At 44.5% G+C, this 17,076-nt stretch overlaps 1 protein-coding gene across 2 annotated transcripts in view; it reads right to left on the bottom strand.

Moving 5' to 3' along the window:
- Window positions 1–17,076, bottom strand: part of JMJD1C (jumonji domain containing 1C) — a 302,451-nt gene that overhangs the window by 183,707 nt on the left and 101,668 nt on the right. For both annotated transcript variants that reach the window (XM_074958855.1, XM_074958857.1), the window contains exon 2: window positions 15,905–16,069. In XM_074958855.1, the coding sequence (XP_074814956.1) occupies window positions 15,905–16,069 (165 nt within the window). The remainder of the gene's footprint in view (window positions 1–15,904; window positions 16,070–17,076) is intronic.

Below are 17,076 nucleotides of genomic sequence, written 5' to 3' on the forward strand. Positions count from 1 at the left end.
ACATCATTGAAATACTGACTATGGATTCTGTTGTTTATTTTCCATTTGTGTTCCTGAGAGAAATGTCTGCTTAGTGTATCCGCCATCATGTTCTCACATCCCGGGAGATAGGAGACAGAGATATTTACTTTGTTTTGTATGCACCCGTTCCACAGTTTCATGGCCTCAGACCACAGTGAGTGGGAGCAAGCTCCTCCTTGGCAATTGATATAGAACATGCATGCTATATTAGCCAGACTGACTTGTTCTTCACCATTGGTAGGAAATGCCTGCAGGCATTGTGTACTGAATGTAGCTCTAGAAGACTGATGTGTAGTTGAGTTTCCACTGTTGACCACCTTCCTTGAACAGTGTGTTGGTTCAGGTGGGCTCCCCCATTGGCATCCATTGTGATTATGGTGGATCCTGTTGAAAGGACACCCCCATGCACACATTTTCTGGTTTTGTCCACCATTGTAAGACGACAGACTTTTGGTGGTACTGTTAGACTCTTATTTAGGCTGTGTTTACTGGGGATGTATACTGAGCTCTGCCAGCTTTGTAGGCAACGCACGTATAGTCGCGTGTGTCTTACCAGAAACGTCATGGCCACCATGTGACCTAATAGTTGTAAGCAAGTTCATGCCTATGTTTGAAGACTGGGTTGTTGACTACTGAGATAAAGTTGTTCAATGTCATAAATCTGTTCCTAGGTAGCGATGTTCTGGGCTGAGTGGAGTTGAGGTGTGCCCCAATGAAGTCCAGTTGTATGGAACTAGGATTGATTATTGTTAATTTGTAACCCTAGGTTCTGCAATAGGGAGATGGTGTTTGCACCACATCTGTTGTTTCTCTGAGTCGTACCTTTCAGTAGACAATCGTCTAAGACTAGGTACAGGAAGTTTTCTTAAGTGTACCGCTAATACTGCAGGGATTTTGGAAAAGACTCGGTGCCGTCGACAGGCCGAAATGTAGTACTCTGTATTGGCAGTAATCACCCCCCACTATGAACTGTAGAAATAGTCTGAGAGTGGGGTGTACGGAGATATGAAAATATGCATCTTGCAGGTCGAGGGCTGAAAACCAGTCCCCCCTTTCTAGCACTGGTATTAGCATAGCCAGTGTGACTATCCTGAATCTTGAGTTTACACAAATTTGTTAAGCATTCTGAGATGTAAGATGGGTCTCCATCCACCATTTTTCTTCTGGGTCAGGAAGTAATGGAAGTAAAAACCCTTCCTTCTGTGTTGTGTGGGAACTTGCTCCACATCACCTAAATGTAGGAGATGGTTTACTTCCTGTCTTAAGAGGTGCTCGTGAAAAGGGTCCCTGAAGAGGGACGGAGGTGAGATTGGAGAGTGGGAGAGAAAGGGGATGGCACAGCCCAATCTTACAATCTCCAGTACCCACTGATCCATTGTAATTGATGCCCAGGCAAGGTAAAATGGGCAAAGTCAATGGCCAAAGCACTGGTTGGAAGTTGGTATTGGCCAAATCTTCAAAACCGTTTAGCAGAAGCTGATTGCGATGTTGACGGCTGACTTGAGGTGTTTGCCGTCTTTGTGGATGCTGTTTCTTTGAGATTCATACTGTCATTGTTGGGAGCAATGATGTCTCTCTGTGCCTTTGATATGGTAGGTAGCATCATCTTCTTGTAAGTGGTGTGTATATGCCTAGCATACGTAGGATTTGCTCATGAGAACTTCATCAAGCGTAGAACTTCATCTGTTTTGCGGGAGAAGAGTTTTTTGCTATCGAAAGGGAGGTCCTCAACTTTTACCTGAAGTTCTTTGGGAATACCAGATGATTGGAGCCATGAGGCTCTGAGCAGCACCCTGGCAGTAGCTGTATCTGATATACCTAAAGACGCCTGTAATGTCATTCTGGTGATCAGCTGTCCTTCAGTTATTACGGCCTTGAACTGTGACCATGTCTCCTCTGGCAGGCTGTCAATCAAGTCTTGCAGTTTGCCATAATTGTCGTGATTTTATTTACCTAGGAGAGTAGTGTAGTTGGTGACTCGAAATTGCAGTGTTGCTGAGGAGTACACTTTGACTGAAAAGGTCAAGCTTTTTGCAGTCCTTGTCCTGAGGGGTGGACCTGTATTGAGGCTGTTTGCCACTTTGATTCATGGCTTAGACCACTTGAGACTTGAGTTGTTGGTGGCAGATCAGGAAATCCATCCCGTTGGCGGGGATGTAATATTTTCTGTCACCCTTTTGCACGTTGGTGGTACCATCACCTGCGTTTGCCAAATAGTCTTTCACGGTTCTGAGATGGCATCATTTATCGGGAGAGCTATCTTAGAGAATGTATAACAATTGTGCTGGTTTTCCTGCACTTCCTCCAGTGGGATATTTTGATTGATGGCTACTCGTTTAAATAGTTCTTGGAATTGTTTGAAGTCGTCAGCCGTGGTAAGGAGTGGTGGCATTATGGCTTCATCTGGGGATGACAATGAATTGCGTGCAGGTAATGTGACCTCTTGGTCTGTGCCTTCTTCTCTTTCTTCTCCTGTGTCCTCCACTACCACTGAAGTCTCCTGGCTAGGGGATGGTGGGGGGCAACCAGATTTTGCTCCTGGTTGGAGTCTTGGGTCTAGTATGATGAGCCCTATATGACGCTCAAGGGTCCCAAGGGGTCCACTGCATGGGGAACAACATAGGTGGGAACATCCAAGGCTGTCCATACCAAGGTTGTACATCTTGTCTGTACTTGGTTTTGGATGTCATGGGTCGTGGCCTCCGTTCAGTGGGTGAAGAGTGTTGAGACGAAAAGAGACTTTCGTCCTGATCATTGTCCTTATCGCTCGATATAGGTGGGGCAATAGGCAATGCTGTTTGCTGTATATTAGTATGCTCAGGTGAACTGTAGGTGCTGAACAGGGGTGACTGCGGGACCGAGGAGATTGCAATATCCTTCTGTTGTAAGAATTACCGTGGTGCTGTTGGTTTCAGTACTGTCGGTATCAATGCCATGGATTTATATGGTACTGATGTCTGTGCCAATGGATTATATGTCATCTTGATCAGAGTGGTCGGTGTCATCTTGGGTCTGTCATTTGGTGCCAACAGAGTCCTCAGTGCTGGTGGCGGCGGCATGACCTATGATGGTGGCGGCGGCACTGTCTCCCTCATCAGGGTGGACAGTGCCATTGAGGAGGAGCCTCAACTCCTTCTCCTTGTGGTGGGGCTCAGCACAGGCCGCGGTGCGGACAGTGCCGGAAGTGCCCAGTTCATCAAAGGTGCTCATTCGTGCAGAAGTCAGCACCAAGGACAGTGACCTGGTTGGAGACCGCTTCTCTCTCTCTCTCTCTGTGGAGGTTGTGGCTCTTTTCCTCACATTTTTGGAGGACTGGGTGCCCTTGGTAGTTGAGATTGTGCCAGGGAAGCCACCTGAAGAAGTTTGCTGCCCCATGTCAGAGGTTGGCTGAAGTTATTTTTGCATTAGTATCAATTTTAGACACAGGTCTCTGTTACACCTGGCTCTGGCTTTTAGGTTGCTACAGTGAGCGCACTTCTAAGGGATGTGATACTCCCCAGGGCAATGGACACAGAGTGAATGCCCACTTGAGATGGGCATGGCTTTGTGGCATGAGCTGCATCTCAAATTCTGGGGAGCCAAGCATTTTGTAGCGCGGATAGGTTTTGCGCTACAGAAGAAGCTAACAAAGGAAAGATTTTCTTTTTTTAAACTTAGGCACTAACTAGGTACTCTAATACTAACTATACTATTTAACTACTAAACTCTACTATCTAATTTAATTTGTTAAGGTTATCGAAGGACATTGGGACACCACCATGGAGCTCTGTCTCAGGCCAAGGACGGTTGAGAAGGAACTGAGGGGGGTAGGGTCGCGCACATGCTAGATGAGGCGCCAATGACACCGCAAGACGACTGCTGTCGATGTGCGGCATTACTACCAAAAATATCCAATTAAAGGCATTGGGAGGCACAGACACCTAAAGTGGAGCACCCACAGGCACATCAAAGAAGAATCAGGTATTTATCATCATTTTTTTCCAAGGGTGTTTCCTTGAAATAGATTATATTAGGAAAATCCTTTTGTAGTAAGCAAAATACCCATTTTCTTTTTGTTGGATTGTTCATCCCCTTAACATTAACAGTCATGACATTACTAAACTTACCCATGAATACTATGTCTGCACTCAGACAGAACATTACCCCCTTGTTAAAAGCAGCCACATTACATTACATCTTCACCTCTTCTTTAAATAAGACATGTTTAGACAGAGATCCCATTATACACACAATCATGTTAAAACTCGCATATATTGCTTTTCCTTTTTTTTAATACTTATTTTGTTGTACTGTGATGCTGATACCATAAATGTTTAAGTTCTGAGCCCTAGGTTTTTAATATTTTTTCTATTAAAACATAATATTTAACATCTGTTTTTGTTCTTTTATCCCATTTCCCTCCCTTTCTATTCATTTCTCGCATTATTACCCGATCCCCTCTAGCTGTAGGAACCCGAAGTCTCCTTACTTCCTCCACGGGTGTGTTTGTTACTTGCTGAAGGGTTTGCTTTTAATTCTTAACAGAAACAAATCTCATCTAATCTTATCAAATATCTATAAAACATCAGGCATTATTAGAGTATACGATCTTTCAGTTCACTTATTCTTAACGCTGTCCACCACAGGTGGCCCTTCTCTAATAATTATCACAAACATTCTAAAATATAGACCTTTAAAATCGAACTTTCTTCAATAGGGAAAATCTCCTTCTCCTGTTACTTCATTATTAAATGTGTTTATAATACATATCACAACATCAATTTAATTATAATTTTATACCCAGTAAGTATACTGTATCCACATAAAAGATCCTGGCTGCTACACAGCCCAGTCTCAATTCAACAATATCCCTTTATCCTTATAACCAACCACCTGGATACAGCATTCATAATTTACTGTAACATTTAGCCCATATACTAATCTTGTTCTTCTGGATCTAGACAGTTTCTTGGGCTCTCATGTCTGTCCTGTTGTCTTGATGATGCATCTTTTTGAGCCATTCTGGCTCTCTTTGATCACACTCATGTGCAGTGATTTCTTGATGACATTTTAGGACTGATGCCTTTGATCCTATTCAGATTGTTCTTGAGCTGATTTGCCTATTCCCATGTTCATGAATACCTGTTTCCCTTCTTTTGGGTTTGAGACAGATATATCTGTCCTTCCTTTTAAAGGACTGTCTAAAATGGGCACCCCCATTTGTATCTTAGCCCTGGTCTACACTACGGGATTAGGTCGAATTTAGCTATGTTAGGTAATTTTTAAAATGACTGCTTCCACACAACCAACCCCATTCCATCGACCTAAAGGGCTCCCCAAATCAACTTCTGTACTCCCCCCACGATGAGGAGAGTAGCGCTAAAAATAGACCTTGCTGGGTCAAATTTGGGGTAATGCAGACGCAAATCGACGGTATTGGCCTCCAGGAGCTATCCCAGAGTGCTCCATTGTGACCACTCTGGACAGCACTCTCAACTCAGATGCACTGGCCAGGTACACAGGAAAAACCCCGGGAACTTTTGAATTTCATTTCCTGTTTGGTCAGCGTGGCGAACTCAGCAGCACAGGTGACCATGCAGTGCCCCCACAATCGTAGAGCATAGAATGTTTCTAAGCTCCCCCTATCATCTCTGTCCCTGAGGTTATCGCAGACTAGAAGGCGAAAAAACACACACTCGCAATGACATGTTTTCTGAGCTCATGCAGTCCTCCCGCACTCATAGGGCACAGCTTAAAGCATGGAGGCATTCAGTGGCAGAGGCCAGGAAAGAATTAAGTGAGCGCAAAGAGCGGAGCAGGACGCGATGTTGAGGCTAATGGGAGAGCAAACGGACATGATGAAGTGTCTGTTGGGGGAGCAAACGGACATGATGAAGCGTCTGTTGGAGCTGCAGGAAAACCAACAAGAGCACAGACCCCCGCTGCATCCACTGCCTACCCTCCTCCCCATGTTCCATAGCCTCCTCACCCAGATGCCCAAGAATGTGGCGGGGGAGGCTCCAGGCACCCAGCCACTCCACTCCAGAGGATGCCCAAGCAACAGAAGGCTGTCATTCAAACAGTTTAATTTTTACTGTGGCAATAATAAGCAATGTGGCCTTGTCCTTCCCTCTTCCCCCACCCCGCCTGGGCTACCTTGTCCATTATCTCTCTTTTTTTTTTTATTAAGAAAGAATGCATGGTTTCAAAACAATAGTTACTTTATTTCGAAGCGGGGAGGGTGGTTGGCTTACAGGGAATTAAAGTCAACAAACGGAGCGGGTTTGCACCAAGGAAAAACACACACAATTGTCACACCGAAGCCTGGCGAGTCACGAAACTGGTTTTCAAAGCCTCTCTGATGCTGTGCAGATAGAATCGTTGAGGAATTTAGCTAAGACTGAAGAAATCTCTACTGAGCATGTGCAAACCGCACTTTTCCAAAGGCTTATAACTTGGCCAAATTTGAGCATCCTTTCACAGTGACAGGAAAAGGCACATTCCTGACACAAAGACCACCCTTCCCAAATTTCACATCCCTGCTCCAAACTGTAGGGGCACTAGAGCTCTTCAGATAAAAGGTTGCCAGAATTTAACATGGGCAAAACATATTTTTCCTAGACATTCTGAGAAATGAGTGAACCAGTTTGGCTGAAATTTTCCAAAAAGTTCAGCCTGAGATATACATCCAGCATGGAAAATTTCAGTGAAAGAGTGGTGAAGTGATAAATAATTGAAAACAGGGCATTAGAATAGAACATATCAGACAACCTTAATACAGTTCCTCTAGCCCAGCCTCTACTATAAGCCTAATGCACTCTACATGGGACGACATGTTAAAACTCATTTTGAATCTGAAGCTGGTATAGAATGTGGCCGCTTGCTTAATCACCACTTAAAACACGCAGAGCATGGTGTGCTAGTCCTCTGCACTAGCTCCCAGTATGTGGAGTTTAAGTTCTGTGTTCTAGCCTGTCAAGGTTCCTTCCCCACTCTGAACTCTAGGGTACAAATCTGTGGACCTGCATGAATGACCCCCTAAGCTTATTCTTACCAGCTTACGTTAAAAACTTCCCCAAGATACAAACTTTGCCTTGTCCTTGAATCGTATGCTGCCACCACTACCAAGCGTTTTAAACAAAGAACCGGGAAAGAGCCTACTTGGAGATGTCCTCCCCCAAAATATCCCTCCCAAGCCCTACACCCCCTTTCCTGGGGAAGGCTTGATAAGAATCCTCACCAAATTGTACAGGTGAACACAGACCCAAACCCTTGGATCTTAAGAACAATGAAAAATCAATCAGATTCTTAAAAGAAGAATTTTAATTAAAGAAAAGGTAAAAGAATCACCTCTGTAAAATCAGGATGGTAAATATCTTACAGGGTAATCAGATTCAAAACAGAGAATCCCTCAAGCCAAACCTTAAGTTACAAAAAGACACAAAAACAGGAATAAACATTCCATCCAGCACAGGTTTCAGAGTAACAGCCATGTTAGTCTGTATTCGCAAAAAGAAAAGGAGTACTTGTAGCACCTTAGAGACTAACCAATTTATTTGAGCATAAGCTTTCGTGAGCTACAGCTCACTTCATCGGATGCATACTGTGGAAAGTGTAGAAGATCTTTTATACACACAAAGCATGAAAAAATACGAGGTTTGTGTTGTGAGATCTGGACCTCCTTTAAGGGGATTTGGAACTCTTATCCTACTTTCTTATCCCACCCTGAAATGTGGTGCCTAGAACTGGACACAATACTCCAGTTGAGGCCTAATCGCGCAGAGTAGAGTGGAAGAATTACTTCTTGTGTCGTGCTTACACTATTACTAATACATCCCAGAATGATGTTCGCTTTTTTTTGCAACAGTGTTACACTGTTGACTCATATTTAGCTTGTGGTCCACTATGATCCCCCTGATTCTTTTCCGCAGTACGCCTTCCTAGGCAGTCATTTCCCTTGTGGTATGTGTGCAACTGATTGATCCTTCCTAAATTCTTAAAGAGAATTATATCAGATCACAATTCTTAGAACAATATAAGGATATGTCTACACTATGAAATTAGGTCAATTTTATAGAAGTCGATTTTTAGAAATCGATTTTATACAGTCGATTGCGTACGTCCCCACTAAGCACATTAAGTCAGTGGAGTATGTCGTCACTATCGTGGCTAGCATCGACTTACGGAGCGGTGCACTGTGGGTAGCTATCCCACAGTTCCCGCAGTCTCCGCTGCCCATTGGAATTCTGGGTTAAGCTCCCAGTGCCTGATGGGGCAAAAACATTGTTGCGGGTGGTTTTGGGTACATGTCATCAGTCACCCCTCCCTCCGTGAAAGCAACAGCAGACAATCGTTTTGCGCCTTTTTTCCTGGGTTACCCATGCAGATGCCATACCAAGGCAAGCATGGAGCCGCTTGGAGATTCAGTCCTGCCTGGAATATCATGCGAGCTGGAGGCTTCTGCCTCAGGCTGCTCTCCCAGCCAGCAGCACCGTGCGGTCACACCTACCCCTTGCTCCCATAACTAGCCTAGCTCCCAGCCTACCCCTTGCTCCCATAACTCATGAAGCCTGGACATAGTAAGGAGCAGTTCAACTATAGGCTGAGCAAGTGCAGAATGGTGGCAGAATGTGCCTTTGGACGTTTAAAAGCTCGCTGGCGCTGTTTGCTGACTAGGTCAGACCTCAGCGCAACCAACATTCCCATTGTTATTGCTGCTTGCTGTGTGCTCCATAATATCTGTGAGAGTAAGGGGGAGACGTTTATGGCGGGGTGGGAGGTTGAGGCAAATCGTCTGGCGTCCGATTTTGAGCAGCCAGACACCAGGGCGATTAGAAGAGCACAGCAAGGTGCACTGCGCGAGCATACTCCAGCTCAGGTCTGCACAGGACTTCCCCTGCAATTACAGCTTTGGGCTGCTGGAGCTCAGACTAAGTTTGGGCACTGGAATCTAGAACTGGAATCACGGAGACTGTATCTCCTCCTGTGCTGGAACCACACAAGCATGGGGGAGGAAGCTACCTGATTCCAATGCACAGAGGACAGGAGCCAGACCTACAGCATGGAAACGGAGGGGAATGGACAGGGAAACTGGGACTGTCTGGGCAAAGAGACTGGGACAAAGAGCCAGAGAATGATGGGAACATAAACAGGACAAAGAACCCAGGCAGGGAGACTAAGATGGGTAGCCAGTGAAGCTGAGGAACATGGATGGCGGAGAGAGGAAGTGAGTGGAGGCCAAGGTGAGGGAGACTAACTGATCGGATGAGGTGCTGGGAGGGAAGGAACTAGGACTGGCTCAGCAAGGAGACTGCATCTGGCAGGGGGAGGGAGGAAGGAAAGTGTCTGGGACACGGACAGATTAGAGAGGACAAGACAAAAGGGACCATGCCATAGCCAGAAAACTTGCAGCCAGTAGCGGCATAAAGGTAAGGAGTCAGTATGAATTAAGGTAGTAACATAAAAGCCTACAGCTCTCAAGCCTGTAAGACAATATCTTAGCCAAACTAACTGGGGATTAAGGTCAAAGACTTGGCATAAGAAACTAATTCTTAAATTAACTTGTATTACAAGATGTCACAAGAGAGAATGATGCATAAGTAAGTGTTGCTAAACTGCTGACAGGTGACCACAAGATGCCAGTTTGTACCAGCTTTTCAAGTCAGGAACATCAGCAGATGTTCAACCACAAGAATGCCACAGGAATTAATTTACGTACACGCCAGTAAGTTTGAGGTGAAGGGTTTATTGACCTAAGGAAGAAGAGTACCCCAATAATGGTAGGGTGAGAAAACACAAAAAGAAAAAGGGCTGAAACCCCTACTGAATATGCTTTAGGTATGGTAGGCATTACTTAATCTATGACAAAAGGTGGTACTCTGCTTGTTCATTCCAGGGAGACTTCCTGGAACCTGCCAGGCCAAAGGACCACACATGGGTCAGGATATTTACTACCGAGCTCCCCTGCAAAGGATGATGTGAGTATTTAAGTTATCATGCTGAACACCGTGTATCACCCTAGTCTACTTTGCTGGTTTGTAGTTTTTGTGATATTGATAAATGTGCTAATAAAAATCTTTCCTCAGTGAATTTCTCTCCCGTGTGCACAGGGTCCTCCTCATAGTTATAACTATGTCTGACATAGAGGCAGTTGGACTCTGCCAAACTAGAAAGTTAAATTGGAAACTCTAAATAATAATTAACTGAGAGATCAGGCAAATATGATACAAAAAACTTGACAACAGTTAGGCTGCTACTATGAAGAGACCACTATCATGCTGACCAATATTGCCTCATTGTTTGCTTGTACTCCATCTGTCTGTATCAATTTTTATCCTTTTGTCTTATAGATTGGAAGCTCCTTGGGATAAGGACTGTTTCTGTTCTGTGTTTGTACAGCAGCTACCACAGTGGGATCCTAGTCCATGATGAGGGTTTCTAGACACTGTGGAAATAGAAATAATACTAATACTACTACTTGGGAGAATGGGCAGAAAAGAGTGTACCCACTCAAGTATACTCCCCTCCAGAGCCTAGAAAGGAATCCAAGATTCGTAAGTCTGACTATTCCTCTGCTGTCAACAAATATTTGCAAAAAAGCAAAATGTACCATTCCTCTCTAGTAATTAATTATCCACACAGAAGATGTCTGGCAGCGATCCCATGGACCTGGCTAACTTCCTCCACTAAAGGTTAGTTGTCTCCTTATTCAGTTCAGCCATCTTCCTAACTAAACACTTCTACTTCACCAACTTAATTTAATCCTATGTTCTTGATTCCAGATGCCTTTTTGCTACTTTTGCATCACTCCCAAAACTCCTCCTCCTGCCTCCACTCATCGGGGCACAGGATTTAGCCGTCAGTATGTCGCTCAGAGGTGTGAATAAGCCACCCCCTGAGCAAAGTAAGTTATACCAACGTAAGCTCCTGTGTGGACAGAGCTATGTTGGCGGTAGAAGCTACTGCCGCTTGCGGGGGCTGGAGTAAGTGGATGGGAGAGCTGTCTCCCATCAGCTTAGAACATCTGCACTAGCAGCACTACAGCAGCTGCTGTAAGCTCTGTAGTGCAGACATAGCCTATGATCAGGATGTTTACAGCTGGCGACTAATTGTATGTTCCTTATGTTCTGAGTATCTAATTTGAAACCCTGAGATCTGCTTTACAGAAGTGCTGAGCACTAACACTGCAACTGAAGTCAATGGGATATGTGTTTTGAACACAAAGTGCTATTCAATGCTATATACTCTGAAAAAAACAGGTCCTAGGTGTCTCGAATTCAGTAATCAAAATTACTGGATACTTTTTACTTTAATTTCTCTATGCCTCAAATCCCCATCGTTAAAATGGGAACAGCAGCAGCCCCTCACAGGGATGCTGTAAAAATAAACGCATTAGAATTTATGCAACACAGAAAAGCCCATGAGAAAATTAACAATTCTTGTCAGAGCAGGGTTTGAACAGTATGCAGGAAATAACATGTGGCGCCATACACGGAACCATGAAAAGAGGACAAAATTTTCAATAGCTGTTCATTAAGTCAGCACCAGTGATTCTATGCACTGAATGAGGCAGGGGTCCCGGGGAAAAAAAAGGTATGTGATCATGCAACCAAAGACTAGTGTAATGCATATGCATAAGAAGGCTGAATTAAGACTGCACACACAACCTTAATTCTGGCATTTCCTTATGAGGGTGTTTTACTTAGTTGTTGTGTGTGTAACTACTATGGCAAGGTCTGAGAAGAGGTTGCACTCTTCTTGCAAAGCATGAAAGCACCTAGCTTGCCATCACTGCTATCTGGTCATTCAGAAGCAAACCTAGATTTAACATTGCCAAGTTCTGGATTTAATTTGCAAATGGCAGATACTTCCTTAATAGAGATGCTGATACATTTCACAAGCTCTTCCCCTTACTCGGCCACTCTAACGTTCTGTCTGGCTTGAGTCAGGGCCAGCTAGTCCTCCTCCTGACTCACTTTTAAAATTCTCTAAAGTACTTTAAAATTTTCCTCAAATTTGGATTACCTACGGAGGAGAGTGGGAAGAAGGTTTGGCCTTTTGGGGGAATTCTTGAGGTCCCAAGATAAAATTATTGCTGGAGCAGCACTCCTCCCTACTTGCCCTCAGACTGCGGCTCAGGTGTGCTAAAAGGAGCAATGTTTGATACCTGCCCCCCCGCGACACACACACCCACACCCACTTTGGAGTTAGGGTGGTTACATCACTCTGCAGCCTTCAGTAAGAGGAGCACACAATTCCCAGATGATGGATAGGTCAAGTTCCCAACAAGCTTCTAGAGCCCTCCCCTGAGCAACATAACAGTTCAGACAGGCAAGATATATACTGCTTCTCTGCATCATGGTCAAAGGAAGCCCTCCTTCTAAACAGTCCTGAACCAGGGACTGTGAACTCCAATTATTTCTTCCTTTATGGATCAAGCTTGCAATTCCCAATCAAGGAGAATGAGAAATCATTAGAAATCTTCCCCATCTACCCTAAACCTCCGAAGGCAAGGAGAGCTCAAAGGAAAATAACCATGTTAAAGAAAAAAGGGCCCTAAAGAGAAAGGAAAGCTCTCTAAAATAGTGGTTCTCAAACTTTAGTAATCCGAGGACCCCCATTTTCATTTAAAATTTTGCCGCAGACCTTGAAGCCCCCTGCTCAGCCCCAGGCACCACCCCCACTCCATCCTTCTCCCCCCTCCCCAAGGCTCCATGCCTACCCCACCTCTTCCCGCCCTCGCTCCACCCCGCCCCTCCTCTTCCTGCTCCCTCCCATGAGTGCCCCCATCCCTTCTCCTCCCTGCAGTGTGCAGGAGGTGCTGGGAGGGAGGGAGGGGAGTAGCTGATCAGTGGGGCCCATGGACCCCCTGGAGTTCCCTTGCAGAACCCCCAGGGATCCACGGACCCCAGTTTGAGAAACGCTGCTCTAAAAGAATCTGGGATGGGGTAAAAAAAAACCACCAAAATATTTAAACTCTGAATACCTAAACCAGAAACTAACCGGTGAGGAGGAAAATTCTCCTTTGGACGAAAGACAGACAGAAAGGGCAACTTCACCTTTGACAGTCAAGCATTCCGTCTCAGACTCGTCACCTAACTACAGATCCAGAAAACATAAGCCAATGAAAACAAAAATGTTTCTGAAGAATGCAAGAAAGGCGGCCCCTTCCTGCTCTTCAGCTAGCTCAACTAGACCAAGCCAAAGCTGAAAAATTTCCAATGAGAAGACAATGAGGAATCTGGTGGCACCTTAAAGACTAAAAGACATATTCGGGCATAAGCTTTCATGGGTAAAAAACCCACTTCTTCAGATGCACGGAGTCTCCTCTGTTAGTCTTTAAGGTGCCACCAGACTCCTCATTGTTTTTGTGGATACAGACTAACATCGCTACCCCTCTGATACTCGGTCCAATGAGAAGCTGCTCCCATCACACCTATTTGATCACATGCTTTAGAGAGTGCTAGCAGACCTAAAACTGCTTCTACACCACAGAGAGGACTCAGGAGGCAGACAAAAATAGGTGTCCCAGACAAACATCTCAATTAAACTCAAGAAGAAATACTGTGTTCCTCCCCATCCTCCCTTTGACAATGTGATTAAGGCTGCATGCGAGGGCCCAAAGAAATCCAAGCACTTACACAGGCAGATTAAAAATTTCAACACTCTACCAAAGGACAAAAAGTACTGTTATTTCACCCAAGATATGTTTGCAGTTCCACTGGACAAGGACACCAATGCCCAAAAAGAATGAGTTCCCGCTCAAGGAGCCCACTGACACAAAAATGGAATTATCCTGAAGAAGGAACATCAATATGGCAGCTTTTGCACTCCGCTTCAATTTTTTGTTTTACTTGAGCCATCCTAATCTGAACAGACAAACTGGACCAAGTGAAAGCCATTCATCGCCAAGGCATGAAGCCCACCCTAAATTGTTTCTTTATGTGCTCGTTTCAGGATAGAAGCTTCGCTCAACCTGCTACGTTTAAATGCTGCTCCATGGCCTCCAGTACGACGACCCAATGACAACTATGGCTCTAAAAAGCTGACTGTCATGCTAGGCCACTCATGACATCCACAAAGTACTCCGGATGGAGAGAAGGGCATAAGGGGAATTAGTTTGGTAAACACATGCACAAAATGATGGCCAAAGCCAAAAAGGGAAGAAAACCATACAAAATCACCTAGCTAAGTCAAAACTAATAATTTTCTAAAGGCCGCAAACTTAACACCAGGCAAAACGAAAAAGTCTTGCTTCAATCAGGGAGGCATGAAACTCCAGGCAGGGCTAACATGGAAATTGATCCAGCTTCAAGCATTCCCTACAACTACAGGACACTTACCTTCAAGGAGATTACCTGATCTGTGGGGAGGAGGAGTTGGCTTTAGAGATTTTACCCCATGCAGAATACCCCATTTAAGTTCCTTCATCTTGGGGAAATTTGACTAGGTTGCTGGTCCTTGGGTGCATATGCACTTCCCAATATGTTACGAGCCTTGAACTTTAAGGCTAGAATCCACAACTTCCAGTAACTGCTTAACAGGGCACATGATGAAGAGGCAGCTGATTTAGAATCATGTGAATGCCTGCTGAATACTGCCAAAAGGAACAGGAGTGCCTGCTCCCTTACCAGACGTTGGAAAGTGGGACAGGCCTCCTGCACCCAGTGTTTATAATATTTTCAGCTTTTTAAATCTTTTGTGAATAACAGAGCCAGCCCCGAAGAAAGTGACATGGACGAAATGATTGTTGGGAGGTTTATTCTACTTTCCCTGGCTGGTGAGCTTGCCAACTGACTTATACAGACAAAACAAGGAAAAAACATAAGAATTTCCCACCTCATCAATGCGGAGATAATAGAGCCTGCCCCATCAACATAAAGGTTTTATAGAACATATTCATTATGGTTCCACAGAAGAATGGGGATTTGGAGGCCATCTTACATCACAGGTTATTCAACAATTTCACCATGAGACTGATATTCCAGATGGAGACACTAAAATCATCATCATATCATGGCTAAGCATCCCCAAGACTCATGATATTGATATGCTTGTTGGCGTTCTCCTTTCACACTCCAGTCTGAGAAGTTACAGGAGATTTCTGCAGTTCTATTACAATGGAAAATATTTTCAATACAAGATTCTCCCAATCGGGTTCAACTTGGGTCTTTAGGAAGATCCTGGCTGTGCTAGTAGGTTCTCTGAGGAAGACATGGATTCATGTCCGTCCCTTTTTTAGATGACCTCATCAGATCCTCATCACAGCCTAGGACTACCCAGGACCTGTCAGCAACAAGAATAGCTTCCTAAGTAAACAGGGCGAAAAAGCCATCTTTAACCCTCTCATCTGCTTCAGCATCTGAGTGTCACTGCAGATATCCAGAGGGATACAGTTCTCACTTCAGAGAAGATGCAACTGACTATTTTATCACTGATTCAATGAGTCTGTACTCACCCGTCATCTCTCTGGACCTTGACGCAACTCCTACGTATGCTGCTATTTCCATTAGAATTACACTGCCTCCTCAGCCCTCCGTAGTCAGGAGTTCTGGGATGCAAGTTGTTAACCCAACTCCAATCTCCCTGTACCAGTGCAACATAGTGCTACTAGGTTAATTAACACAAACTGCTTTGTCTGTAAGAGGTGTTATCAGTTTTATTATATCACTAGGAGATACTAAGTTTATCATGGTCTGCATCACCTCAAAAATTAAATTAAAATGAGTGACTAGTATCACGGAATTCCCATCCTTTCACATGAGCTTGCTCGACCAGCGGAGTCAAGACTGACAGACAAGAAAACAACTAACTTCCATCATCAAGGTAATTACAATGAAATTAAACAATTTCCTAGTAACATTCTGTGTTTAAAAGCTTAAAAATGACACTTCAAATATCTTACCAATGCAGGCCATTGAATTTGTTTGATCTTTGATCCCTGAGTCTGGCTAGGGTCCTTTCTTTTTGCCCAGACCAGCTGGTACTCCACCAAGAAGGCTGCAAAATCTTCATAAACCTTAACCCACTCTCGTTTTTCCCATTCAAGGTCATCAAATTCCACATATACCTGGGAAAATTAGATAACACAAAACAAAATATTTATTATTTTATATATAAACAATTGCATTTTGTACAGTATAGATTATAAAATTAAATACAAGAATTTCAGTAAATTAATCTGAAATACCTGCTCAATCTCAATGAAAATCACCACACCACAGTCCAGCTACCTCAGGGGGAGCTTCTGTTAGTGCCAGAGACCAGTCCCTATCCTGGAGTGCCCCACTGTACTTAGATCTTTCAAGCGGGTCAGCCTGGTCATATCTCCTGGCCTGAGAGGCCATTCACTCCAGCTACCTAAGGGTACCTACTAGTGTACCTTCAAATCATTTCCCTTCTTTTTTGTTGTTGTGTGTATTGGCCCTTGTCCATCTACCACTCACCCACGGCTCTGATGACCCACCAGCACAAATCTAGATGCCATATCCACACCCTCTACCACCTCTTCCTGACCTCTGGTGACATTGCCTGATTCCCCACCCTCTCCACTACATCTGCCCCTCTCCTGCCTCTGTTCGTAATCTCACATCCATCCTCCTTCCCCCTTGCATTTCTCTTGCTGTCTCTGAAATGTCTACTACCATTTCTAAAAAAAAAAAAAAAAAAAAAAAAACACACTCATCTATGACTTCATATCTTGCTCCCACCAGGCCCTGGCTCTCAAAGAGACCTGGATCCCTTTGACATTACCTCTGCACCTGCCCTCTCTTATAAAGCATCTCCTTCTCTCATACTCCATGCCCTGGATCAGACTGTAGTGGGAGTGTGGGGCTTCTGCTCTCCAACTCCTGCTGTTTCCAAAGCCCTCCCACTCCACCTCCTTCCCACTCTTTGTTCTGAACAGCACTACATCCAATTCTTCTTCCCACTCCATCTTGTCATCATCTACTATCCACCCAATCCCTCCCCATCAGCTGTCCTCTCTGATTTCAACTCCTGGATCTCTCAGTTCCTCTCCTCACAACCACCCCCAATCAGCCTCAGTAGCGTCAACGTCCATGTTGATGACTCATC

Source organism: Natator depressus, chromosome 7 (assembly GCF_965152275.1).
Source record: "Natator depressus isolate rNatDep1 chromosome 7, rNatDep2.hap1, whole genome shotgun sequence".
NCBI lineage: Eukaryota > Metazoa > Chordata > Testudines > Cheloniidae > Natator > Natator depressus.